At 39.3% G+C, this 27,925-nt stretch overlaps 3 protein-coding genes and 1 pseudogene across 33 annotated transcripts in view; 3 read left to right on the top strand and 1 right to left on the bottom strand.

Moving 5' to 3' along the window:
• The window catches only part of NAPEPLD (N-acyl phosphatidylethanolamine phospholipase D), a 53,313-nt gene extending 49,051 nt beyond the window's left edge, over positions 1–4,262 (top strand). For 7 of the 9 annotated variants that reach the window (XM_054558863.2, XM_009243083.4, XM_054558861.2 and 4 more), the window contains one exon: positions 129–4,262. In XM_054558863.2, the coding sequence (XP_054414838.1) occupies positions 129–254 (126 nt within the window). In that variant the 3' untranslated portion in view covers positions 255–4,262. 9 annotated transcript variants of the gene reach the window in all.
• On the bottom strand, positions 3,920–27,852 carry ARMC10 (armadillo repeat containing 10). 8 transcript variants are annotated; one of them, XM_009243101.4, is made up of 7 exons: positions 27,140–27,852; positions 26,579–26,776; positions 19,414–19,562; positions 16,523–16,657; positions 10,594–10,770; positions 6,324–6,395; positions 3,920–5,381 (listed from the first exon to the last, which is right to left on the bottom strand). In XM_009243101.4, the coding sequence occupies exons 1-7, from the start codon at positions 27,276–27,278 to the stop codon at positions 5,127–5,129; spliced, it is 1,125 nt and encodes a 374-aa protein (XP_009241376.1). In that variant the 5' UTR covers positions 27,279–27,852; the 3' UTR covers positions 3,920–5,126. The 8 variants fall into 8 exon arrangements, with proteins under 8 accessions (XP_009241376.1, XP_002818360.1, XP_063582182.1 ...); XM_063726110.1 differs by lacking the exon at positions 3,920–5,381 and adding an exon at positions 7,798–8,129 and having other exon boundaries at positions 6,326–6,395; positions 27,140–27,308; XM_002818314.6 differs by lacking the exon at positions 26,579–26,776 and having other exon boundaries at positions 27,140–27,700.
• LOC103891182 (quinone oxidoreductase-like) lies at positions 12,609–14,915 on the top strand (annotated as a pseudogene).
• FBXL13 (F-box and leucine rich repeat protein 13) overlaps positions 27,738–27,925 on the top strand; it is a 277,460-nt gene continuing 277,272 nt past the window's right edge. For 15 of the 16 annotated variants that reach the window (XM_054559623.2, XM_054559618.2, XM_054559619.2 and 12 more), the window contains exon 1: positions 27,738–27,855. In XM_054559623.2, coding sequence (XP_054415598.1) covers positions 27,781–27,855 — 75 coding nt within the window. In that variant the 5' untranslated portion in view covers positions 27,738–27,780. The remainder of the gene's footprint in view (positions 27,856–27,925) is intronic. The other variant, XM_063726104.1, reaches the window with a different exon arrangement.

Below are 27,925 nucleotides of genomic sequence, written 5' to 3'. Positions count from 1 at the left end.
GCTTCAATTAAAAGAAAGGGCCTTATTCTAACTAGGCATCTGTTATTTTAGTTTGAACTGTTATTTGGAAAATCTCCCAAATATATGTTTAATCTTTTTCTATTTTTCTTCTTTCTACCTTTGGCCAGCATTACTTAGAGCCTCCAGTGAAGCTGAATGAAGCTCTAGAGAGATACGGACTTAACGCTGAAGATTTTTTTGTCTTGAAGCATGGAGAATCAAGATACCTAAATACTGATGATGAAAACTTTTAATAAATGTGAGCACAGGCACTTTTAATGAAAAAGGCATCATCTAAGTTTAAAAACAAATGAAAAGACTTAGAAATTCATGAATATTGTGACTATTTTACATTTGGAAACAACTTCTGCAAGTTTATGTTTTATGTTTTGTGTGATAACTTGCTTCCTAATATGATCAGCTCATGTACACTATGAGAGAGTTCAGGGGTGGGTCATTTAAATAATGAATTGGCTAATGTGGATTTTAAATTTCATATCATGATATAAGCACTGCAATGGAAATGTTTTTACTAAAGCATTATACTTTTGTGGTACTAGAATTTCCTGAGGTGAAAAACTGATATTGAAGACTCATTTTTCTTTTTTCCATTCTTCAGGACCTTCAGCAAGGTGAGTCAAGGCTGTCTACCTACCTAGATTTTTTTCAGAGGCCTACAAATACAAGTATCTTTCTTATATGCACATTATAATAAATGATGAAATTCAGTCCAACATGTTTATTATAAACATAGCAATTCTTGCTCTATCAAATTAGCTTATATGCCAAATATTAAATATGGTTTATTTCGGTAAGCATAAAAACATAGGGGCTATCATTTTTAAAGACTTGATTTTCTCTATTGTGGTAAAATATATAAATACGTATTTGCCATTTTAAACATTTATCATTTTAACCATTTTTAAGTGTACAGTTCTTTCGCATTAATGCACCTATGACCACCATTCACTTAAATTTTTAAAAGACAGAACAGTATATTCTTTTTTTCCTAGAGCCTTCAGATGAGAGGGAACAGTATATTCTATTGCACGTCTACAATTCCCAAAAGACCTCTTACTTTGGGAAGCCAAGGTGGGTGGATCACTTGAACCCAGGAGTTTGACATCAGCCTGGGCAACATGGTGACCTCCCGTCTCTCTCAAAAAAAAAAAAGAAGAAAAAGCCAAGTGAGGTGGTGTGTACCTGTAGTCACAGGTACTTGGGAGGCTGAGGTGGGAGGATCACTTGAGCCCAGGAGGTAGAGGTTGCAGTGAGCTGTGATTGTACCACTGCACTCCAGCCCGAGTGACAAAATGAGACCCTGTCTCAAAAGAAGGCCCTCTTCTTAGCTGAGCAGAGGAAGGGAAGGAGTGTGGCTATAAGAATATGATTTATGCCATTTTCTGTTTTTAAATCTAGAAGATCTTCTAAGCACAAATATAGCTACAATGAAATATTTTACAGACAAAATGTTAATAGACCATATTCTTTGAATTAAATTTGTTTTTAATTTTCTCTACACATTTTTTTTTCCTGGAGTCTCTTAGCTCTAAATATACCAATCAGATTTATAATTTTTTTTACCTGATTCAGATGTCTTATATTTTTATATTAAATGAACCTTAAGCATGATTCTTTTGGTAAGCCAGTATGAATACCAGTGGTTGGGGGGGGAAGTCAGTTGACATAAGATTTAGTCCTAATAAGGACTCTGTATTCACTTGATTATTCTGACCCTTCCTAAGGGAGGGAGTTGGATTAGATACCACTGGAGGCCCACTCTGTATTCCTAATCCAGTCTCAGCACTTTATTCATACAAAATAATCAAAATAGGTTTTCTACACCAAATGCTACCCAGGCAGTGCTCTATAATTTATTTGCACATGTGTATGTGTGGTGCCACGTTAGCCACTAAATCTGAACTTTTACCCTGCTTTCATCATGGATTTTTTGTGTAACCTGAAACAAGTCACCAATGCTCACTGTGCCTGTTTCCTCATTTGCAACAAGAGGATAATTCCGACCTACCTCTGAAAAATGTGTAGAATAAATGAGTTTTTAAAGCACTTTAGAAAATATAAGGGAGAAAATGATTTCTTAAGATATCACTGCCTAATATAGACAGGTATATTTGAAAGCTAAATACAGGTTAATGCTTTTGATAATGTATTGTTCCTGTTGCAAATTTAAGCATTATATATTAGGAGACTAAACATCGAAAACTTTATTTCACTGATTTTTAAATTGGAGTAATAGCCTAAATAAGTGTAAATAATCTTTATCAAAATTTAGTGTTTATCTACAAAGATGCGAATCAGTCAAGGGGAAATGTGTATGCAATGTGTGTGTATATAATGTATGTAAATGTATAATTTTGGGGTACTAAAGCACAAAAAATCCCCCATAAAATAAACCTTCCTGAAAAGACTGATCATAAACTTTTTCACTCCAAGCAGATGTGAATCAAGATGTTAGGTTTATGGTGGGTTAGCTTTGAGGTATGTTGCCCTAATACTAGCCAGCGTTGTTGTAGCCATATTCCTTGCTGCTGCACGCCGAATTGAAAATCCATCTCTTACCTCTTCTCTATGAAGCAAGCCAGGTATGTCTTGCTTAAGTATTTCTTCTCCATGAATGGCCTTAACATTATTTTGTATTCATGTGTACTGTTTAACTGAGGGTCTCGAAGCACTTTAAACTGTTGTGTTCTATTTCCACTCGTCTGGCCTGCCTCATTTTTCTAGGCCCTTTCGTAAGCTGTAATTGTTTATTACCACTCACGTTCCTTCTTCACTGACACTATTCATTAAGAACATCAAGCTTCATCTCTGCTTACAGAATCTCACCTTATTGAGTGGGTTCCACTTTATTTTTCATTTGTTATCTACATTTTGAAGGGTTTATGTGCAAAGTGAAAACAAATTTTGAAAAATAAGACAAATCCATTCTCTTCTTCAATTCAGTCTAATATGCATTGTAGTGTCTTTTAGTCAGTCTTATCCTCTAAGTCAACTTGATTTTCCTCTTTGTGAATACCCATAGCAATATGTATAAGATTTTATTGAAGTTTCCTGTGATAACTGAGGAACACTTTGCTATGCCTCACTGCCCAATAGGGTGGGTCATCAATTAGGAGAAATCCCAAATTATAAAAGCCAACATATGCCGTGACCTACGTAGGGAAAGATGTATTTGTGCATCTTCTTTCTGGGTAGTTAAAAATTACTCCCTCTTTTCTCTAGCATTTTGACATTTCAGACTCAATGCTCTGATCTCTAGGGAGTGTGATTATTCAAACTAATGAGAGAGGACAAGAAGACACAGTTTTAGAATCCACTGCTGCTAAAGCACATTAAAAACAAATCCTGGTTTTTAATGTATGCATATTTTCATATTTAATGAATATGCTTTCACTAAATAGGGAGGTAGATTTGAAAAAACTTATAAAGAAATGTGCCTTTTGGGGAATGAATACTTTTGTTCATGTCTAGCCCACTGGGAATTTTGTTTTCACCTTATACTGAGCCCTTTTTCTAATGTAAAAATATTTCTTCCAAGTTTGATTTCTGTATCAGGGTAACATTGAGATCACACATATTTCTGTTTGAGGATTTGTGACTTCCTATGGAAACAGTCTTTTATCTATGTATTTACAAATGAAATTTAAAGTATTCTTAAAGCTTTGCCTTAAATACTGCTTGCATACTGATTTACTTAATGCTAAGCATGGCAGGGGTTATAAATTTAAATATATAAGACCTGGCTGAATCCCAGATGTATCAATAAATTGTTATAGTAGCTTATGGAATAAAAATACTATTAAAGATAACAAATTTTCATACATTGTATTTTTAGTCAAGTAAAATATGGATGAAAATAAAGTACTGTCAAGGGAAAAAATATGTATAACCTTGTAAGTGATTTTTCTCCTCTTTATTAAAAAAAGATTATACAATTTGGGCTCATAATAAAAAATTCAAACAGTAGAACAGTGTGTATGTAGAAGGCATTCCCCACTCCCACTCCAGGAGTTTGGGTATCATTCTAGAAGTGTTCTGTCAATACATAAGCATTTTTCATTCAAACACACACGCACACACGGGATCCCATATTCTTCTATAATTTTTGTGTTTTAAAAAACCACCGTATTTCATAGATATCTTTCCATTTAAGCACATTCGGAGCTCCATCATTCTTTTTTTTTTTTGAGACAGAGTTTTGCTCTTGTTGCCCAGGCTGGAGGGCAATGGCGCGATCTCAGCTCACTGCAACCTCTGCCTCCCGGGTTCAAGCAATTCTCCTGCCTCGGCCTCCCAAGTAGCTGGGATTACAGGCATGCGCCACCATGCCCAGCTAATTTTGTATTCTTAGTAGAGACAGGGTTTCTCCATATTGGTCAGGCTTGGTCTCAAACTCCCGATCTCAGGTGATCTGCCCGCTTCAGCCTCCGAAAGTGCTGGGATTACAGGCAAGAGCCACCACGCCCAGTGCAGTCTTTTCAAAGACCAGATAATTTATTTAACCAACTGTCTAAAGATGGACATTGTGATTGATCACACTATTTTATATGTAACATTGAATGGAGTGGGTGAGTCCTAGGAAACATTCTCTCCTAAAAGTTTACATTTTTCATTGACTAGAAGTGACCAAAATAGATTCTACTGATGAGAAAAGACTTTTGAAAGCAGTATGGTCAGGCTGGCAGGTGAGTGGACTCAGGAGCTTAGGATTTCATTGCTACTAAAAGAACAAGACTATTCAGTTGTGAAACAATGATTTAGTCAAATACTGATGCTGTCTCAGATGAGTAACTGCAAATCACTTCAGAAGGTAGAAGGGTAGCTTAAATGTGAAAAAGGTTACTGCCACTTCATGTAGGGAAGATAACAAGCATTTGCAAATAGCAAAATAGAAAGAAATAAATGGTTTCAGTACAAGCTGTTATACTCACTTGGCATCAAAATAGTCCAAAATAAATCTGAGAACCATGGCAAGTTATAGCTGTGTTAATGATACAATGTGATATTTACTGTTTAAATTCAGCAGCTGGGAGAAACCCCTTATATGGAAGACAGAAAATACGTTTATATCCAGACTGCATTACTCTTTGGAAAAATATGACCAATCAGATTTTGGGTATTATTGTTACAACCTTTTCCTTCACCTCTGCATCATGGTGATCAACTAAAGCTCTAATTTTCTGGGCACATTCTTCTCCATGTAACAGGAAAAACAATGAACCTTCAGTGAAAGTAGGCTGCACAGCTAAATGGCCTTCTATTTTGAGGCAGTTATTTATATTCTGAAATAGTGTAAGTACTCGAAGAAGAATCTCCTTTGCTACGTGGCTGTCATAAAGGGAAAGGAATGATGAATCCACCTGAAATATGAAACAATGAGTATTATTTTATAATATATGAAAACATTTTTCATGTATATTTTAACATTTTAAAACTGCATTGAATAACTCACATTTTAAAATTTTAAAATTCACATTTAAAATGTATCTCACATTTAAAAAATTTTGTCATAGAAAACCCAAAATTGCATAACTTAGATATATAAAATCTTATGTACCCCCACACTGTATACTAATGGAAAAAAGGGAGTGTTTTAGCTGGAAAAATACTATTTCCTTGGAATTTTCGAATGTGGTTATTTGGGAAAAACCACCATTTTCTTTTTTAAGATCATACGGTTTTCATGGGAACTCATTATTTCATCAAACATTTAGTGCCCATACACCACAGGGCACAGAGCTGGGTGGGGAATAGGTATGAGCAGATGAATACGATGGTTCCTTTTCTACAGGAGTGGAGTTCCATTCTATCCCAGCATTCAGAACACTTATCACAGCTTTTAATTACCTTGTTCACTTGTTACATATTTTTGTCTCTCCACTAGACTGTAAGCTTCATGAGGACATGTACCATGTCACGCTGTGCTCACTGGTGTGTCTCATCTAGCATATGCTGGGGACTCAGTACTGCTGTTTCAGTGGATACTAAGATACATGTAAACACAAACAGTTCAAGTATAAAATATGGGATGGCACAATTGTACCCACAGTTGGGTAGAGAAAAAAGTTGTAATTTATTGTTGCTAGGGTGAATTTTTAAAAATGTTTTTCAAAAGTAAAAGAGGCTCATTGCAAAAAATTTAGGAAATTCATACATACAAAATGAATTTAAAAAAACCACCTTTAATACTGCTCCTCAGAGAGAATCCCTGTTAACATTTTAGGCTAAATCTTTCCAGATCTGTCTGTCTGTTCAAATGTATATATGTGTATATTTACAAAATAATTATATAAGCTATTTACTTGGGCACGGAGAAGTCCTTCTGTCATGGCTGGATTTTCAGACAAATTCAAAAGCAGTTTCAAAACTTGCACCTGAAAGAAGATGATACTGGCTTATCTCAGACTGGCAAGCATGAATTTTCTCTCTCAGGCATGCTGTTCTCTCACCATGTCTTCCTGTTAAAAGTCCTGCCTAAGCTTCCAGGCCTGGCTCAAATTCTCTCTACTCCAGGAAACCTTCTCTGTTCATTCTACTTTAAAGGTCTCACTCTGAACTCTTGTAACACTTGGCACCACTCTTAGAGAACCTATCACAGAACAGTGTTATTTAAACCTCATTTTTCCAATTACACCATTAGGGAGATAGAGAGAATATTGCAAATGTCTTGTACCACTCTTAGAGAACCTATCACAGAGATACAGGTTTTCTATCACAGTGTTATTTAAACCTAATTTTTCCCAATTATAATGTCAGGGAGATAGAATATTGCAAATGTCTTCACAATCTACCCCCAACTCACATGCACATCTGAACAGATGGTAAGCTTAGCATCTGTTAAATACACGATCTTCATTATGATTACTGGTAAGTGAAGTATGGCCAGGTATGATGGTGTTGGCCTGTAGTCCTAGGTACTTGGGAAGCTGAGGGGGGAGGATGTCTTGAGCCTTCCCATCTCAATGATGTTCAAGTTCAGGGATGTAGTAAGCTATGATTGTGCCTGTGAATGGCCACTGCACTCCAGCCTGGGCAATATAGTAAGACCCTTAGACCCCATCTTCACCCCCCACAAAAAAGAAATAAAGAAATATAATTTTTAAAACAACAACAAAAAAATCTCTCAAAGCTCAGCTCATTTCTACTTAAACTATAAAAATTTTGGAACTGTTTGGTTACCAAGTCTAAATAAATAACAATATGGCCCCTTTTGGTAAGCTACCATGAATTTTTGAGGTCATCTTTTAATGTGAAAGTGTTTTACAATCATATAAACAAGCACAGTGATAAAAACTGATTGATTGGTTGATTGATTGAGATGGGGGTCTCACTATATTGCTGAAGCTGGTCTTGAACTCCTGGCCTCAAGCAATCCTCTCACTTTGGCCTCCCAAAGTAACTAGGATTACAGGCATGAGCCACCATGCCCAGCAATGATATAAATAATAAGCAAATAACTGTTATCTAATGGCTGACTAGCTAAAATATCAGCATTCTTATCACTTATGACTGAAAAGTCAGTAATAACAAGACTCAAATAGAATACCTCTTTTAAAAACAAAGGCCATGTGAAACCATACTTTCTACAAGATACCTGGAACTAAAATGAGCATAGAGCGGGGTACTAACTCAGGGAAATGTGACAAATGTGCTCTTCACTAGAGCTGGGAAGGAACCTGGATATTATTTTAGAAAAATTTTTTATTACAAAGGCAACAGATGTTTACCATAGCACTTTCAAAAAAATAGAAAACCACAAAGAAAAAGAAAATTTACCCATATTTACGTAACAAGAAATGATCACGATTAAGTTTTGGTGTTTTTGGCCAGGTGCGGTGGCACATGCCTGCATTCCCAGCACTTTGGGAGGCCAAGGTGGGCAGATCACTTGAGCTCAGGAGTTCACGAGCAACATGGGCAACACGGCAAAACCCTGTCTCTACAAAAAATACAAAAATCAGCCAGGCGTGGTGGCATGTGACTGAAGTCCCAGTCTTCTGAAGTCCCAGGGAGGCTGAGGTAGGAGGATTGTTTGAGCCTGGGAGCTCAAGGCTGCAGTGAACAGAGATCATGCCACTGCAATCTAGCCTGGGCAACAGAGTGAGATTCTGTGTCAAAAAAAGAGAAAGAAAAGTTTTAGTATTTTCTTTTTGGTCTTTATGCATATATCCTGTATACTCACAATTCCTTTGATCATGTTGTAGATACTAATTTATTTGAGGATGACATAATACTTTGCTTAATTTTACTGTTTTTATCAAATATTTCTTTATTTTTAGAAAATTACTACTTGGTCATGATAAAAATTTTAAGTAATGCAAAAGAGAACAAGGTAAAAACAAAAGCCACCATGCTTTTGGCCCCTTCCAATCCTCAGCAGTGACCACTGGTAACATTTCTTGAATATGCAGAGATTGTCTTTTTCAAACAGATGCTCTTAATAAATTAAGGCCTCTGGGGGTGAGAGAGTAAAGGAGACTTCTGACCCTTCTTTAGTGCAGTCCGTGAGGGTCACTATCAGATCTCATCTGGCCTGACTGGCTATCAGCAACACTAGGAATAAGTGTTAGGAAAAAAACACCTGGCTCCAATGTCAATGAAGTTTCAATTAGAAAAACAGGAACAGGAGGTATGAAATAGGATGGTCCTGAACTTACGAAATAAGCCTGGATGAAATAAAAATCTAAGACCCACTAATAGTCAATGAGGGCAGGTATACAACCAGGGAATAGCAACAGCAATAGCTATTTGGTATCCTGTATTAAAATCTGATGTTGCTATTCTTTGTAGAAGGGAGTTAAATATGAGAAAAAAATACATATACAGTTAGAATACAACTACAGATTAAACAAATATATGGATTTTGGTTTGAAACCATATTAAGACATGTTTTTTTTTTTCCTCGTCACATGCACCATCTTGTGGTGACACTAGGACATTTTAAACCATTAGTTTTGTTTTCATTGAGGATGTAACAAGCACAGTTTATTTATGTTAATCCTCCACTATCTGCATTATCAATCAGTGGTGTACCCAAAAGGTTATTACAGTACAGTGAGATCCCTGACTTAAGCAAAATAAGATATTTAAAAATTCATTTTAGTGGTTATTTACTAAGAAAATACCTAAATCAGACACACTTTCCCACTAACAAATGGATGACTATCCAAAAGTTCATTTGCAAGTTGGAACTTTAAACTCAATTTTTATGGAAAATCAATGTTGTAATTGGGTATGTTACAAGGCAGACCAAGAACGCAAATTTTCTATCCTAGAAATACTGTACTAAGCAATGTAATGGAAAAACACAACACAACAAAACAAAAATAGAACATAATGTTGTGGTGTGGGTCATCTTTTAAAAAGTCAAAAAATATATGAAAACACAGATGATGTCTGAGACAGATATATACAGCCCCAAGGCCAGACTCGCCTGGCTGAACTCAGCCTGGCTCTGGACTCAGAGTTCCTCCTGAGGTTCTGGGTAAAGCAGCTGCAGAGTCAGGCAGAGGAGAGACTTCTCCTACAGTGGCAACAACATAGAGTAAAGAGGGAAGGAGTTTCCCCAGGGGTTCAGGGGCTGGAAGTTATCTTGTTCCACTGGAGGCAGACATGTTGATGGATGTTGGAAACTGCCTGGGAATGGTGCAATATTGCTAGAAGACGACTCTTACATTTAATTTTCAATACCTTTTGGTACATCTTGGATCAGATCCAAACAAGTTTGGCTATTGGAAAAGAGGAAAGTCCATGTACAAACACCTTGGAAACATAAAAGCAGGACTACAGTAAGACTCCTGTAATCACATCTTGATAACCTCAAAAATAACTGCAGTGATGTTGAATATTTGGAGTATGGCTTCACATTTGGTCTTTCTAAAATGCTTATGCATTTGTCTCTCAACTGTTCCAGAGAACACAGACTAACATGGTAAAAAGCCTTGATGAACAATCCACCCAACTTATCAGAACTTTTAATTAGCCTACAATCTATTTTTATGCTTTTTCTTGAAAAATGGCAATTGATAAGAATGCACACTAATATGAGAGATTTACTTAAGAAACTTTTTATAGGGCATCTCCTAAGGTCCTACTTAATTCAGCTCAGTATCTGTTGCCTCTTATATCAACCTAACTGGACACAGTGAAGCACTGAGACATCTTTCATATATTCAATTCACTTCATTTACTACAGTTTAAAAGTTGTTTTAGAAATATTTTTCAACAAATAACTGAATCAAAAAAATGATTTGTTAACCCTGAGGTAAGCAAAATATTCAACTAACCACTACTATTACTCAGACTCCTTTTAATCACAATGTTCCTATATTTGGTGGGGGGAAGCTAGCTTCTCAGAAAACCAAATGAACAGGAATCTGTTGATAAGTGAAAGAACAGATGGTTTTCACAAGTTAATTTTGCAATGGAATATTTGGGACTAAAAATAATATACTTTCTTGGGACCATGTGAGTTTTTAATAAATCTTCCTCTTTGAGGCACATCAACTTAAGATAGGTGGCCTGCAAATACTATTTCAATGTTAATAAGCTTGACACAATAGCTCTTCATACCTTCGTGTTTCCATTTCCAGTAAGTAACACCTGGAACAGGTCTGTAATGTAACTGTGAAGCATGTGCTGGTGGTCATTGGTAACAGTCATGTTTGTCAACAATCTCAGTCCGGCCAGCTGCACAGCAGAGTTCAGAGGACCAGAGAATACATCCTCACAGACTTGACTGATGTATATCTGAAGGCAGGGGATGAAAATGAGCATCTTAGAATCTCCAAAATTTTTCTACTGAACAGCCACTTTTCTGCACAGTGGAATAGGGCTACTGCTCAGGATGGAACCGACTCCTCAAAAAATACATTTCTTTTTTTTTTTTTTTTTTTTTTTGAGACGGAGTCTCGCTGTCTCCCAGGCTGGAGTTCAGTGGCGCAATCTCTGCTCACTGCAAGCTCCGCCTCCCGGGTTCACACCATTCTGTCTCAGCCTCCCAAGTAGCTGGGACTACAGGCACCCACCACCAGGCCCCGCTAATTTTTTTGTATTTTTAGTGGAGACGGGGTTTCACCATGTTAGCCAGGATGGTCTCGATCTCCTGACCTCGCGATACGCCTGCCTCGGCCTCCCAAAGTTCTGGGATTACAGGCGTGAGCCACTGCGCCCGGCCAAAATATGACATTTCTATCTGGCCCTCAAAAGTTGTTGACTTTTTAAAAGCTTCCTTTGGTAATTCCAGGCACAGTGCTTAGCATTTTACAAATACTCCTCATTTAATTCTGAAGACAACTCTAATGAGTTGGGTGTTATACTATTACGGCTATCTTGCAGACAAGGACTTTTAAGTCTTTAAAGAGCTCGAGTCCCCTGCCCAATGTCAGACAGCAGGTAGGGATGCAATAGCCAAGCCCAGAGATCATGCTCTTAACACCAGTGGCCTCTCCCTGGTTGGAGGCCTCCCATCTTAGTCCACCTTTCTGTTTCAACTGGTCTGCGCACACTGGGATCAGGGAAGAAGATGTGAGGCCATTTTGTATCACAGTAAGTACCTTAGCAGTAGGGTCTAGAGAGCTACATCATTTAGGAAGTAAAGAATAGGAAGATAATGTGAAACAGAATCTTTCCCTAGAATTAATCCTATCAAAAGTAAGCAGAACAAAATTATACTTGGCCTAAGGTTCTTATTTACCTAGGTATATATATATATAATTCACCCCTTCATAATATTGTTAACTATCACTGGTAAAAAGTAATGCAATGCTGTAGTACTCTTGTATCATACATGACACAACTAAACTCAGTGTGACGGAAACTTTTCTGAAACTCTCCTTTCTGTGTCTGGCCATGAGCTTTCTTTTTTTTCCGGGGGGCCAGGGTCTCACTGCCGCACAGGCTGCAGTGGCACAATCTCCGCTCACTGCAGCCTTGACCTCCCAGGCTCAAGTGATCCTCCTGCCTCAGTCTCCAGAGTAGCTGGGACTACAGGCATAAGCCACCATGCCCAGCTAATTTTTGTATTCTTTGTAGAGACAGGGTTTCACCATGTTGCCCAGGCTGGTCTCAAACTCTTGAGCTCAAGTGATCTGCCTGCCTCAGCCTCCCAAAGTGCTGGGATTACAGGTGTGCACCACCATGTCCGGCCTGGCCATGAGCTTTCTAGCTTAGAAAAATGATGTTTTACAGATAACTGCGATTCACTTAAGCAAATCTGAACTCTACCAAAAGTTCTAACTGCTAAGAAAATTTTCCTAATTTGAAGTGGTAAGTTACCAATTGTCCCATAAACAATTATTAATTAAAAAAAAATCCCAAATGTGTCCATGTTACCATAGAAACTAAATGGCAGTAAAGCAATGAGAGATTAAACTTTTAATCTAGTTTCAAGATCTAAATTACATTTATTTTTAGAGACAGGGTCTCACTCTGTCATCTAGGCTGGAGTGCAGTGGTGTGATAACAGCTCACTGCAGCCTCAAATTCCCCCTGTCTCAGTCTCCTGAGTAGCTGGGACTACAGGTGCATGCCACTATGCCCAGATAATAAATTTCTTTTTTTTTTTTTAGAAATGGGGTCTCACCCAGCCTGGTCAACATGGTGAAACGCCGTATCTATTAAAAATACAAAAAATTACAGGCATGGTGGTGGGCACCTGTAATCCCAGCTACTCAGGATGCTGAGGCAGGAGAACTGCTTGAACCCAGGAGGCAGGGCACCAAGAGCGAGACTCCGTCTCAAAACAAAAACAAACAAACAAAAATAAAGAAATGGGGTCTCACACTATGTTGCCCAGACTGGTCTTGAACTCTTGGCCTCCAGCAATCTCCTGTCTTGGCTCCCAAGTGTTGGGATTACAGGTGTGAGCCACCACACCTGGCCCTAATTTACGTTTGAAAGTCAACTGGTTCTCTTTGGTTACAATTTAATTATACGTCCATCCATCTTTTAAAAACATGGCATTTATTTAGCTCTGTATAAATCATATACTTCTGTAAGATGCTGATGTCTTTCAAAGCATTTCCTAAAATGTGTGGACTGTTTACATCCTTATTATATCTGAATCTTTTTACCATTTCAATTATAATAACAAGATTACCAAATGGACCAGCTTAGTTATTCCTGCAGCTGTGTCCACCTCATCTTGTTCTGTTCTCTTGGAATTCTCTACTTCCCCAACTGTACCTGTAGGGTAACATTCTCAAGAGCCAGGTCAGACTCCAACCTCTTACAGAAACTTTTGGATCAAATCTTTCCTTTCTACGTACTCAATCATGTTTTACTTACATTTTTCCTTAAAGGACTGCATTATGTTCTGCCTTGACTTACAATTATTTAAGGACTTGCCTTATCCTTCCTTCCACCTTTCGTAGAACAAGAGTTGCATCATGCTCATTTGTATACTCTGCACCACAAAGCAGGAGTTTGATAAATATTGAATTGAAATAACATAATTTCCTAATATTGCATTTTTCTGCTGACATTATCTGACCCTGGCCTGGTTCCTTTAGCACCCTTAGATTAAACTGAACCCCAACTCCAAAAGTCTTGTTGGGTGCAAAAGTTAGAAGCAGCCTGGCCAGCCTCCTTCAGTGGAATATGAAGGAGCCCTTGCAGATTTTGATTCCCACTTTAGAGCTTTTATCTAGATGACCATGGCAACTGAACAGAAGCTGATGAGAGCTGTTAGAGTGTTTGAATTTGGTAGACCATAAGTCCTGAAACTCAGTCAGATGTTGCAGTACCAGTTCCAAAAGACCATTAGTTGTAATCAAGGTTCATGCGTGTAGTGTCAACCCCATGGAGACATACATTTACTCTGGTATTTATAATAGAAAACCACCTTATTCTATGCTCAGATGTAACTGGGATAATGGAAGCTGTTGGAGGGAATGCATCTACTTTCAAGAAAAGTGACAGTTTTCACTACCGGCACAATCTCTGGGAACAGATCACACTGTTTACAAACTGCCTGAAAAACTGGACTTTAAACAAAATGCTGCCATTGGTATCCCATATCTTACTGCATATCGAGCTCTGATTCACAGTGTCTGTATGAAAGCTGGAGAGTGTTCTAGTTCATGGGGCTAGTGGAGGAGCTGGAGTAGCAACATGCCAAATTGCTAGAGTTTATGTCTTAAAGGTTTTGGGCACAGTTGGTACTGAGAGGGACAAAAGACTTTTGCAAAATGGAGCCCACAAAGTGTTTAATTACAAAGAAGTTAACTATGTTGATAAAATTAAGAAATGTGTGGTAAGAAAGGAATTCATGTGATTATTGAAATAATAGCTAATATAAATCTTAGTAAAGATGTGAATTGTTTGTCATATGGAAGATGAGTAATAGGTGTTGGCAACAGTGGTACCATTGAAATAAACCCATGGGACACTATGGCAAAAGAGTCTAGTAAAATTGTCGTTACTCTATTTTCCTCAACCAAGGAGGAATCTCAGCAATTTGCAGCAGCCTGTCAAGCTGGAATGGAAATTGGTTGGCTGAAACCTGTAATGGGTTCTCACTATATGTTGGAGAGGTGGCCCAGGCTCATGAAAATATCTCTCACGGCAATGGGGCTACTGTAAAAATGATTCTTCTCTTTTGATGATTAATTCTTTCATGGATTTCAGAGGTTGTCTTTTGCCCAGTTTTACTTACACAATCTTTTGTTTAATTAACATTCATTTGATCCAGTGAGTTTCTTATGTGAAAAAAGTAAGATTTTTCTTTGGAGAACTGAGGAAGTAGAGTAAAATTTATTTTATGGCTGGCAATATTTTTTTTTACCTTCTATTTCAAATCAGGAAACCTTCATAGTACAAAATAGCATGCTAGTGGTCTTTTGGCATTGGAGTGCATTCCAGAAATTCTTAACTGATACTTGATTAATTCTATACCTTTGATTAAAACATGCCAATTCAAAATAAGTGTTCTCAATTTCCAAGGACTTCCAATCCTACTTACTTTTATAAAGGTTTTTTAGTCTCTGATTAGCCATAACTGTATTGGACTCTAAAGATTTTCTGGACTAAAAAAAGGCCCCTATTCCAAACTAATCTCATCTGGATCTATATGTCTTGTGGAAGGGCAAGAACACATAATTTCCAGGGCACTTTGCTAGTTTTCCAATATTTCCCCAAATATTAGAATATCCACTTCATTGGATATTCTAATTGATTGTCAATGACCCCATATATTCTGTGAGGACAGCAGCCTTATCTTTGGTATGACACTTGGTACATAGCCTCCAAACTGGTAATACTTCTTGACTGATCAGATTTTCAAAGTAGATTTAGAGTTACCTGTTTGTGTGATGGGAGTCATATATTGAAATTAATAAGCTCACCAATTTGACACATTAAGAATGGTCTGCTTTTGCTTCATAGCATAGTAATCTGTAATTCTGTAGAAAATTAAATTTTCTAGTCTATATAGTACTTGCCTCTCATCACTTCTGCATAGCTCCTCACAGTTACTGCTTAACAGTGTTCTGGGCTGGAAGTCTTTATCTAAACTAAATACAGAGATTACCTCTTACAAATCTTGCCATCAACATTATATTCAAGGAAATAAAGTTTGGTTATTTGTTGTTTTTTTCTTCATATGAGCACATCCTCCTGTCTCTTGTTTCGTGATTGTCTTGACCTGATTTGTTCTGTTGAATGACAATTTCTGGTTTGAACACGGGAGTCCTGTTTCAATAATAAACAGAAAACACTGCTCTTTTCTATAACCAAGGGGTATCACTGGGTTCTGGCTATATATGCCATGGCTGAAGTGTTTTAACTGTTGGCATTTACCAAGTTAACTATTTTTTTTGCAGGTTAACTGCCTCATAAATAACATTTTTGAAAAAGCATTAAAGCAATGTCAGTAATGTAGGTTAGCATTTTATGTGCATCCTAAAATGGAGGATTTCTCCCCATACAACAAGATAAAGGAACAGTTATTCTGTAAAAGTCAGTTTAATCTATTTGCACATTTGCCTCATCCATTGAAAGAGCTAAAGCATACAGTGACTTAACATTTCACAATACACTCATATAGTACACTTAATTTCAAAGGCAAAACTAGCCAAACTGTATGCATTAACAACCATATTTATGAATATGTAGCATCGCATATGCTCCCTGAATGAATCTCTTGTAATACTAGTTCTAGTTCTAGCACAAAGTCTTGTCCCAACTTTCAGCCAACTATATTCACTATTTGGTTGGTGCCTACAGCCTTAAGGCTATTACTGTCACCAATGCCTGTCCCTGATGTAGAGGATAACCTGTAGAATAAACAAGCATTATTTTACTGAAACAAAAGTCTTATTGTACCTCTTATTGGCTAGTTCAGGCCCCTCCCTCTTCTGTCTTATTCTCCATTCCTCTAAAGGTAATCCTTGGCTGTAAAATTACAAAGGATAGTCTACTAAAGTTTCATTACTCATCTTTTTGTTATTTTCTCTTTTATTTATAGAAAACCTTATACATTTGTGATTTTCAGTCAACTTACCTTTATCTTGATTTGATTTTCAACATTCACACTCAGGTTATTTAGTGCATTTAAAGCTTTCTCTTTAGTACTCTGGTTGGAATGGTTGATTTTGTTTGCAACAATTGGAATACCACCCAATTCACGAATAATAGCCTACGAGGGGGAAAAAAAAAACAGGACTGGGACTTCAGTATGCATCTCCATTCACTGAATTCTTTGCATCCACAAATACAATTAAAAATGAACGGCTTTTTGGAAATATCTTTCCCATATACAAATATTTAATTCATATTTTAAAAAAATCTCACTACCCATACTTTTATAGGTAAAGAAAATCCATTGAAAATAAGATTATTAAGATATATAATTATTTAAACTACAGTGTTGAGAAATACAATAAAAATTTATAGAGATACTATAATGATCCTGAAGCAACTTACAAATAAAATTATTTTTCTTTGAGATGAGTTATATGACTTCTCCATTATAGGCAAAACTGGAAAAGTGTTACAATTTAGAATACTAAAGTTAGTGTTTTGGATTTAGAATACTAAGGTAGTATTTTGCTAACATGTATTATTTGAAACACTAATCCCTCCAAATGTTAAGAGATGTTCCATAAAAATAAGGGGGGGTGGTTTCCCATGGTTATGTAAGTTTAGGAAAATCTGAGTATAACAAAGTAAGCATGTTTCTTTAATATGTCCATGTGTACCGGGAATCTTGAAGAGGGGTGTGCTGACAATAGTATGTCTAAGAACTAAACACAAAAAAAGGGTCATTTTTTCAGCAGTGGAAGTGGTGGGAACGTACTGATATCTTGCAGAATCAGGTTCCACACAGTTTGAAAAATGGTACCCAGGGCCAGGCGCGGTGGCTCACACCTGTAATCCCAGCACTTTGGGAGGCCGAGATGAGTGGATCACTTGAGGTCAGGAGGTTGAGACCAGCCTGGCCAACATGGTGAAACCCCATCTCTACTAAAAATACAAAAATTAGCCAGGCATGGTGGCCGGTGCCTGTAATCCCAGCTACTGGGGAGGTTAAGGCAGGAGAATCGCTTGAACCTGGGAGGAGGTTACAGTGAGCCGAGACTGCACCACTGCACTCCAGCCCGGGCAACAGAGTGAGACTCTGCCACAAAAAAAAGAAAAAAAAAAGAAGAGAAATGGTACCCAAATATTCAGAGGGAAAATAATCTGGGATGTCTTACAGTTAGTTGCAATACTATGTTACCATGTGCTTTTGGCTCAAACATTGAAAGAATTAAATTGCTTTAATTCTTGTAAGAAAAATATGCTAAAAATTATTCTTGTCAAGTGAAGACATGCTATTCTAGCAGGAAAAAAGAAAAAGACTGCCATCATCTACTTCTTAGAAATAGCTCAATACTCCATTTTACCGTTAAGGGTGATCTTAGCGTTAAAAGAGAAATAAACTTTCCCTTTACAATTTCAAGTTCTTTCGAAGGACTTGCAGTTACTAGAAAAGTTTTTTTTTTTTTTTTTTTTTAAACTGTATTGTTAAAGCAGATTAAGGTACTATAATTGATGGTGAGGGCACTGACCCTCACTGCTCAAGAAAGTACTTCTTCTCCAGTGGGTACTGGCCTACTCTGACTACAACTTATTTTAGAGGAATACAAAATTATGCCATCAGAAATACTCCTTTAAAGGCAGGCTAACACATTAATCACTAGCTATTGTTTTTGCTTGTCTAGTGGCTCTCTTTCCACGGGGGCAGATGTGGCATCTCCTCTGTCCCACACAGTCCCTGCTGGGATTGTTTTCACTTGTATTCACAGCCATCCCTGCTACTTAGCTGCAGGATGCTCATGTGAACCAGGCCTCAATAAACATGGGCCATGGTCCCTCGATTGATCCAGAAATTGCCCCGGAGATTGATCCAAAGGGTTAACACTGGATCCTAGAAGAACAACTGTACCTTTTGGATAATGAGCTACAGAGATGAAGGCTTAGAGAGGCTAGTGGCTTTCTTTCAACCCTGGTGAAGAAAACCACTTTGTGGCCAGAAAGATAAAGACCAATACATAAAATTGAGCGGCCATAACTCTGGGAACTCTGCAACCTTGAACTGGACTCAGTTGTGCCTGAAATCAATGCCATTCTTCGCTGTCCAAGTTAGCGGAGCTCAATATTTTCCCTTTTAGGCTTAAAATAATTTAAGGTGAATTCTGTCATTTATAACTGAAAGAGTACGTAATGCACAAAGATTCTCTATCTCCCTATATGTTTATAGAGCTTTACAGTAAACCTTGCCATTCTGGAGAAAGCTGGGCTAAACTATAAATTCAAAATAATTTTGTACTTATGACAATGTTAACAAAGGGCATTGGCTGAAAACAATTACAAAATTTTGTTTTAACTATTTTTTCATGCTGGAGGGTTGTGAGGAAGAGTAGGAAGAAGGACATGTTCAAATTAAGCTCTTTAGTCTTAGTGTTAAGTCTCCATTTGCAGGAGCCATTTGCATTGATTAGTGGTTATCAGAGTGTGGTCCAGGGATCATCAGCATCGGAATCATACTCATAAGACCTATATACAATTTAAAGTATGTACTTAAATGTTAGATGCATTCATTGTTTTACTGAAGCACTGCTGAATTTTAAATAATTTAAAAGGCCATGAAATGCTAAATGTTCATTAGATACACTTACGAATGTGATGCCAGTGACCAACTTCATAGGGATCTATAATCACATTAATAATCATCTCACTATTAGGCTGTGTTTTTCAGAAGTAAACAAACATTTTGTTTTAAGTATAAGTAGCCACATTGCACAGATGAGGAAACTGAGGGTCTGAGAGGTTAAGTAATTTATTCAGGGTCACAATTACTGCTAGTGTGTAAGAATGGAAAGAGCCTGATTGCTGAGTTGAGGTACTTACTTGGTTAACTGAAAAGGCTGCATTGTTACCCAAAGTAATCAAAGCTCTTTCAATAATTACAGGATCCTCAGTTGACTCCAGCAGGTAAAGGAGTTTCTGAAGTTGTTCAGCATTTAGAACATCATCATATGAACCATCAGTTAAGTCTTCTGCATAAGAAGAAAATTATTTGAAGTTAAGCTAAAATCAATAGGAGGTTATTTTTGAGACAGGCTCTCACTCTGTCACCCAGGGTGGTGTGCGGTGGCACAATCATGGCTCACTACAACCTTGATCTCCTGGGCTCAAGTGATCTTCCCGCCTCAGCCTCCCAAGTAGGCAGGACCTGTGGTCCTAGCACATGCACCACACCCGGCTAATTTTAAACATTTTTTGTACAGATGGGGGTCTCACTATGTCGCCCAGGCTGGTCTCAAACTTTTAACCTCAAGCAGTCCTCCTGCCTTGGCCTCCCAAAGTGGTGGGACAACAGTATGAGCCACTGTGCCCAGCCTGTTTAAAATTTTAAAAACAATATCGAATACATACTTGTACGGCCGGCACAGTATTAAGCACTTTACATCCTTAGGAAGAAGATACTTGTAGTACTCTCAAATTACAGCTGGGAAGTGTAGGCTTATAGATTCCAAGAAATTAGCCAATGGTCACTTGGCATATGGCTGTTAGTAAGACACTTCATGCAAATACTAAATACCTCAAATGCTGATCACATTTTCTGTTTCTCCTTTTAAAAACCAGGTACACACATCCAATGAACACTTACCTATAAAGGGATTAATTAGGAAATATGATTTGCATTAAGCAGATCTTTTCTGAGCACATCAGATAGAAGGAAAGCTATGAGAGTAAGCCAATCTTGTTGCTAGTGTGGCATTTTTGTTTGATTTATACAACAAGGCATGATGACTAGGATCCTAGAATAATAGTCCTGATGGTGGTGATGACAAAAGAAAAGCTGACATTTTGAGGAAGAGCTAGGATAGCCAAATGCTGGATCTGCTCAATGATGTTTAAACTTATGGCTTTACCTTAAAAAAAAATCCTCTTTACAGAAATCACCACAGGAAGAACAGAAGCCATTTTATAACACTCTTACTGGGGTGGTGGGGGGAGGGGAAAGGGTAGGTGAGGAGGTTACACAATAAGTGTTATATGATCTCAAATCTGTGTTTTTTCTTAAAACACACAAAATTGTTAGGCTGGGCATAGCAGCTCATCTCTGTAGTCCCAGCACTTTGGGAGGCAGAAGAATCACTTCAGGCCAGTGGTTCGAGACCAGTCTGCACAACATAATGAGACCCTGTCTCTATTAAAAAATAATAATAAGTAAATAAAATTGTTAAAGGTGGTTATTTCTGGGTAGTGGGATTATGAAGGACTTTTATTTTCTACCCTGTACTCAACAGTACTTTTTTTTTTTTTTTGCAATAAACAGGTACTATTTCTGTAACTAAAATAACTAAGTATATTGCTCAAAGAAGAATCACACACACACACACAAATAAATAAAATAAAGGGACAAGTATAGATTATACATGGGAAACAATATGTGGTACATGATATATAATATGTGATGCCCTGAGGAAGCCAAATAAGAAATGTTAAGAAAATGTCACAGCTACAAAGCCAGAATATTCTCACTACCAAGTCTTAATCAAGACCTTTTACTTTTGAATACACCATCGGCCTCATTAACACCTTATAAAATCGGGTTTCACCCAAAGAATACTTGAAAAGATAAAGGAAAGAATGATAAAAACACAGCTTTTTAGAACAGAAAGAATTTGGGGTTCATTCAAACCTCTTGTTTTACACAGGAAGAAACTGAAGCCAGGATTGTTCAAGGATCTGCCTAAAGTCACAGGGGTAGCTAGTAGCAGAAACCAGAGAAATGAAAAATCAAAGTTACAAGTAAGTCACTTACTATTTTTTGGGGTCTCAGTTTTCTCATCTGCAAATAAAAGGGTTGGCTTAATACTGTAACTGGCTCCAGAGTTTCCTACACAGCCCTGAAGTTGTATGATTTCATATACACATGCATACATACATGTGCACATGCATGGCAGAAATGTGATAAATTTAACTCATCCATATTCGAGATATTTCAAAATCATACCACTTTGTTATATGTTATCTCATGAAGTCATTTTTAAAAAGCTTATAGACTGGGTGCAGTGGCTCACGCCAGTGAACTCAGCACTTTGGGAGGCTGAGGCGGGCAGATCACTTGAACTGAGGAGTTTGAGACCGGCCTGGCCAACATGGTGAAACCCCATCTCTACTAAAAATAGAAAAAAATTAGCCGGGCGTGGTGGAGGATGCCTTTTAATCCCAGGTACTCAGGAGGCCGAGGCGGGAAAATTGCTTGAGCCTGGGAGGTGGAGGTTGCAGTAAGCCGAGATTGCACCACTGCACTCCAGCTTGTGTGACAGTAATGAAACCTTGTGTTTTTTTTTTTTTTTTTAAAAAAAGAGAAAAGCTTATAGATGTATAAATTCTTTATAAATAGCCATTGAAAATTTTTCTGGGGATTAAATCACTAACGATAAAATTTCACGGCATTGTATCACAGAATTCTCACTTGGTGGGAAGAGGCACAACGTGGTAGTTAAGACTAAGCCAAGGCTATGGGGTCAGGTTGTCTAGTTCAAATTCCCAAATAAGCTACTTACCAGGTAAGAGACTTAGGCTCTCTCAGCCTCAGTTTACTCATCTGCTAAGTGGGAGTTAATAGTGCCTACCTCAAAGCACTTTTGTACCTAGAATATTTAGAGTGACTAGTATGTTATTTTCATTAATGTGACACACAGCTGATTAATAGCAAAAGTGGCTTTAGAATCCAGATCTTTTTACTCCTACATTACTCTTTCCTCTCAACCATTATTCCTCCTAGTATATTAAAATAATGAGCCTAGCTGGGTGCGGTGGCTCACACCTGTAATCCCAGCACTCTGGGAGGCTGAGATGGGCGGATCACGAGGTCAGGAGTGCAAGACCAGCCTGGCCAAGATGCTGAAACCCTGTCTCTACTAAAAATACAAAAATTAGCCAGGCATGGTGGCACATGCCTGTAATCTCAGCTACTCGGGAGGCTGAGGTAGAAGAATTGCTTGAACCTGGGTGGTAGAGGTTGCAGTGAGCTGAGATCGCACCACTGCACTCCAGCCTGGGCGGCAGAGCAAGACTCCATCTCAAAACAACAAAACAAAACAAAAACCATGTATTACTTTTTAGTAAAGAAATGTAAAACTTAAAACTCTAAAAATTTTACAGGAGGGCGATCATCAAATACTCAGCTCTTCCACTGGTGAGTTTTTGGACTGCTATTACACAGGTGAGGAGTCAAACGTGTTCTACTTTCCATCTAGCTTTGTGCCAACAAGATTGTGAAAGAATCTTAGGCTCAGTGGTTTGTGGTCTCCTCCAGTAAATCAAGGAGAAATTACAATTCTCAAAGGGAATGAAAAGTAACTACCACATTATAACGTAGCAAAACAAATTTCAAGATAACTGTCATGGTTCAGAATCTTTCCAACTGGGAACACAATATGCCTGTTTATGTAGTCTTAGGCCCTTCAGTAAAATTATCTTCTCACTATAGGAACTCCTAGTTTTTAAAGTGAATTCCTAATTTTTAAAGTTTTTATAGCTATCATGAATGATATATATTTCTTGAAACAGGGTCTCATTCTGTCAAATAAAATATTTTCAATTAAAATTTTGAATTGTTACTGCATGTATACAAGAAGTTATTGATTTGGGTATATTTACTTGTACTCAAGATATTTTATTAAACTCATTGCTTCTAGTAGTTAGTTAATTCTCTTGGATTTTTCCAAGTAAATCATTATGCCACCTACGATTATAATTCTGCCTCCAATATTTATGCATGTCGCTTTTTTCTTATCAAGCTATGACTCCAGAAGAACGTTGAATAGTAGCTGTGATAGCAGACACCCTTCTCTTGTTCTTGAGTTTGATAAGGATGCTACTAACTAGTGTGTCTATTAAATACGGTATTTGCTTTTGGGTTTTGATGGATGTACTTCATCAACTTAAGAACATTTCCTTCTATTTATTCCTAACTTGCTGCAAGTTTTTATCAGAAATGATAAAATTTTCTTTTTTTTCCCGAGTCTTCAGCTATGCAAAGAAATAATATTTTAGTGCCTTTTTATTATGAGGTCATCATGTGGCTTTTCCTTTTTCTAGTATGACTCCTCCTTCCATGTCCATTTGGCCTTGGTATATTATTACTTTAATCCCCTGATAGATTTGACTTGCTAATATTTTAAGATTTTTATATCTTTATTCATAGTTGAGACAGATTTACAGTTTTTCTTACTATCCTTGTCAGGTTATGATGTTAGATTGTTGGATGAATTGGGACTGTTTCCATCTTTTTCAATGCTCTCAAACCACGTTAGTACAAAAATTATTTTTATTTTTTTATTTTTTAAGACAGAGTCTTGCTCTTTTGCCCAGGCTGGAGAGCAGCGGCACAATCACAGCTCACTGCAGCCTTGACCTCCTGGGCTCTCCCAAGACAGCCTCCTGAGTAGCTGGGACTACAAGTGCACACTACCATGCCTGGCTAATTTTTCTATTTTTTGTAGAGATGGGGTTTCACTATGTTGCCCAGGCCGGTTTTGAACTCTGGGCTCAAGCGATTCTTCCACCTCAGCCTCCCAAAGGGATTAGAGGTGTGAGTTTAAAACAAAGAAAAGATCGCCACTGCACTCCAGCCTGGGCGACAGAGCGAGACTCCGTCTCAAAACAAAAACAAAAACAAAAACAAAACAAAAAACAAAGAAATCTTCTGAAATCTAAGCGTGATGATGACTGTATTAGTCCATTCTCATGCTGCTATGAAGAACTGCCCGAGACTGGGTTATTTATAAAGGAAAGAGGTTTAATTGATTCACAGTTCCGCATGGCTGGGGAGGCCTCAGGAAACTTACAATCATGGTAGAAGGGGAAGAAAACACTTCCTTCTTCATAGGCAGCAGGAAAGAAAAGGAGTGCACAGCAAAGGGGGAAGCCCCTTATAAAACCATCAGATCTCCTGAGAACTATCACGAGAAGAGCATGGGGGGGGAGGGGAACCGCCCCCCGATTCAATTACCTTCCATCGGGTTCCTCCCACAATGTAGTGATTATGGGATTACAATTCAAGATAAGATTTGGGCCGGGCACGGTGGCTGACGCCTGTAATTCCAGCACTTTGGGGGGCTAAGGCAGGCACATCACCTGGCCAACATGGTGAAACCCTGTCTCTACTAAAAATACAAAAAAAATTCGCCAGGCACATGGTGTGTACCTGTCATCTCAGCTTCTCCGGAGGCGGAGGCAAGAGAATCGCTTGAACCCATGAGGCGGTGGTTGCAGTGAGCTGAGATCATGCCACTGTACTCCAGCCTGGGCGACAGAGTGCGACTCCGTCTCAAAAAAAAAAAAAAAAAAGATGAGATTTGGGTGGGGACACAAAGCCAAACCATATCGATGATGAAATGAGCATTTCTCAAGTCTTCTTCAATGATAAAGGTGTAGCTTCAGGAAGAAGGGACTGTGAGCAAATTATTTTTTAAGCTGCCTTACCTAAGATAACGATGATTATGGGAACTGGTAAGTTTAAGTTTAAAAGACTTTGTCCACATTCATCAGATTGAGTCAGTATAACTGAGAAGATATCTGAGTCCAGGACACCTTCCCAATGTACTTATACAAAAATATCTCTGACATGGGCAAAGACAACAAATTAGGCTTTGTAAATGCTATGATTTGAATGTCTCCTGCAAAACTCATGTTGAAACTTAATTCCCAATGTGGCAGTATTGAGAGGTAAGGCCTTTAAGAGGTGACTGGATCATGAGGGGTCTGTCCTCATGAATGAATTAATCCATTCATGGATTAATGAGCAGGACTGGTGGCTTTATAAGAACAAGAGACCTGAGTCAGCATGTTAACACACTTGCCCCTCTGGCCTTGGGATGCCCTATGCCACAACAAGAAAGCCCTTACCAGCTACGGCCCCTCAATCTTGGACTTCTCAGCTTCCATAACTCTAAGAAATAAATTTCTTTCCTAATAAATTACCCAGTTTCAGGTATTCTATTATAAGCAACAGAAAATGGACTAATACAGTAAGGGTAAATACAAATCTTAAAAAAAAAAAAAGCTGAATTATACCTAGTGGCAAAAGTGAAAGAGACCTTCCCCTTCCATTCCCTTTTTCTTAAAGCATTCCCTCATGCAAACTTGTAATTAAAAATCCTTTATTGGCCAGGTGAGGAGGCTCGATCCTGTAATTCCAGCACTTCGGGATGCTGAGGCAGGAGCACTGCTTGAGCCAAGTTCAAATCAGCCTGGGCAACATGGTGAAAACTCGTCTCCTAAAAAAATAGAAAAATTAGCCAGGTGTCGGTGTGCACCTGTAGTCCTAGTTAGTTAGTGGGGTGAGGTGGGAGGAGCCCAGGGAGGTGGAGGCTGCAGCTGTGATTGCGTCACCGCATCAAGCCTGGGTGACAGAGTAAGTCCCTGTCTGAAAACAAAACAAAACTCCTTTTTCTGTTTCTTTGATACAAATGTAAATCTTTTTAAAAGTGAAATAAGCATTTGGCCAGTTTTACAGCCCAAGAAAGACTTTCTTAAAAGCTTTGGAGCCTACTGTTTCAAAGTGTACTCTTTGAAACCTACTCTTCCAGGAAGATAGAGCCCCAATCTCCCCAACTCTGTGAGTTTTTAGCCTGGGAACCTGGTTCCACATCATAAAGATATTTTTATTTTTCCTCTGGATAAAGGCAATTAGATAACAACCACCCCAATTACCAGTAAATTTAGGATAAACTACATGTAGCAAGTGGTACTGTCAAGTCCTCTTACTTAAGGACAAATTGTTTTTTATCTTGAGAACACGTATGTAATATGCAATCGGTTCTATCTGTCCAGCTACATTTAAAGGAATTAGAATTCTTCCTGCTATCCCATTAGCAAATTGCCCGTGATGTGTGAGGCAATCCAGTTTGTGCTTATTCAACAATGAAACTGTTTAGCTCTCTTCTACAATTGTGGACAGGAGTTTCTTGGATGGCAGATATGATATCTTAAGTTATTTCCCTAACATCTTCCATGATGTGAAACATGCCTTTGGAGGGTTTTAACGTACCGATCAACTTCTGGACAGACACCGAATCACGCATTTGTCCGCTGGGAGGGTGTGTCTCGCGGAGACAACTGTTCCCATTTCCAAAACACACACCAGGCAGCGAGGTCTTGGACCACTGTGACTCCCAGGTACCTCCCCTCTGAGGCCGGGCCGAGCGACCGCACAACTGACCCTCTGACGTCCCTTCTTCCAGGGCACCTGCAAGCAGAGCTTGACCTATGGCTCTGGGCCCCTCAACAGCCCTTCCACAATCGGGAGAACCCCTTTAGTTACACAAAGGCCCGGAGCAAGCTTTAAAATGAGGCCATCAACAGCTTTTTAAGAAATCTAATCCTCCGCTGTGACGCGGAGCTCAGGCAGGAAAGCCAGGGCAAGTTTTCATACCAGTATAATCAGCAAAGGGGCGGCGGGGGCGGCGCAGCACCCTGCACTCACACAAGTACTGCCTCTCCCTCTAGCTCGGCTCCTCATTTTACCCCAAGCACACGCAAGCCACCACCCCGGCCTGGGGAGCCCCCCTGCCCAGTCCCCGCCCACCTGCCGGGAACCCCGCGGTCCCACCTGCGGACTTCGAAGAGCGTATCCCGAGCTCGCGGTCGCCCCGCCGCCGACCCCGGGTCAGCCTGTAAATGCAGTAACAGGCGCCGGCGCCGAGCAGCAGGCCCGCCGCCACCCAGCCCGCGCCCCGGGGGCCACCCATGCTGCCGCCGTGGCAGAGCCGCAGCGCCGGGCCAGGGCAGGAGGCTCGCGGGGGCCAGAGCGGAGGTCTCCAGCGAACGCGGGCCTAGCCGCCACAGCAAACGCCACGCGACCTGGGTGTGGAGAAAGGAAATGGGGTCTGAGCTCCGCCTCCCGGAAACGGCCTAGCTCAAAGCCTATAATCGCCCAATCCAGCCCGGCGCGTTTCGGCGGTTTCTCCCAGGCGAGGCGGTGCGGTGCGGGGCGCTGGACACCGGGAGAGGCGGCTCGGACGGTGCGCCCCACGCGGAGACGCCGGGGCCCGCAACCCACAGCCGAGCTTCCTGTCGCTTCTCCCGGGGCGTGAAGCAAGCCTTCCTCCCTCCTGCTCCTGGCAGCGGAGCACGGGGCGGTGCCACGCCCAGCCCCGCCCCCTGGTTGCCGGGACAACGCCCGCACGCGCCTGGCCCCTAGTCCCAGAGCCGGGAGGGTACTATCGCAGCTTCTCCGTCAGGCCTCGGGCCATGGCGTCGCTACGCAATTCCAACCCGAGGCTGAAGAACTACTTCAAAGAGAACTACATTCCTCAGGTCTGCGAGGTACTGGACACGCGTGAGAGCGGATACAGACCGACGGTGGGGAGTTACAAGGGGGAGGAGTCAGGAAAGA

The sequence above is a fragment of the Pongo abelii genome, chromosome 6 (genome assembly GCF_028885655.2).
Source record: "Pongo abelii isolate AG06213 chromosome 6, NHGRI_mPonAbe1-v2.0_pri, whole genome shotgun sequence".
Classification (NCBI taxonomy): Eukaryota; Metazoa; Chordata; class Mammalia; order Primates; family Hominidae; genus Pongo; species Pongo abelii.
The sequence above is the reverse complement of the archived record's forward strand: the minus strand, read 5'-3'. Positions and strand labels throughout refer to the sequence as shown.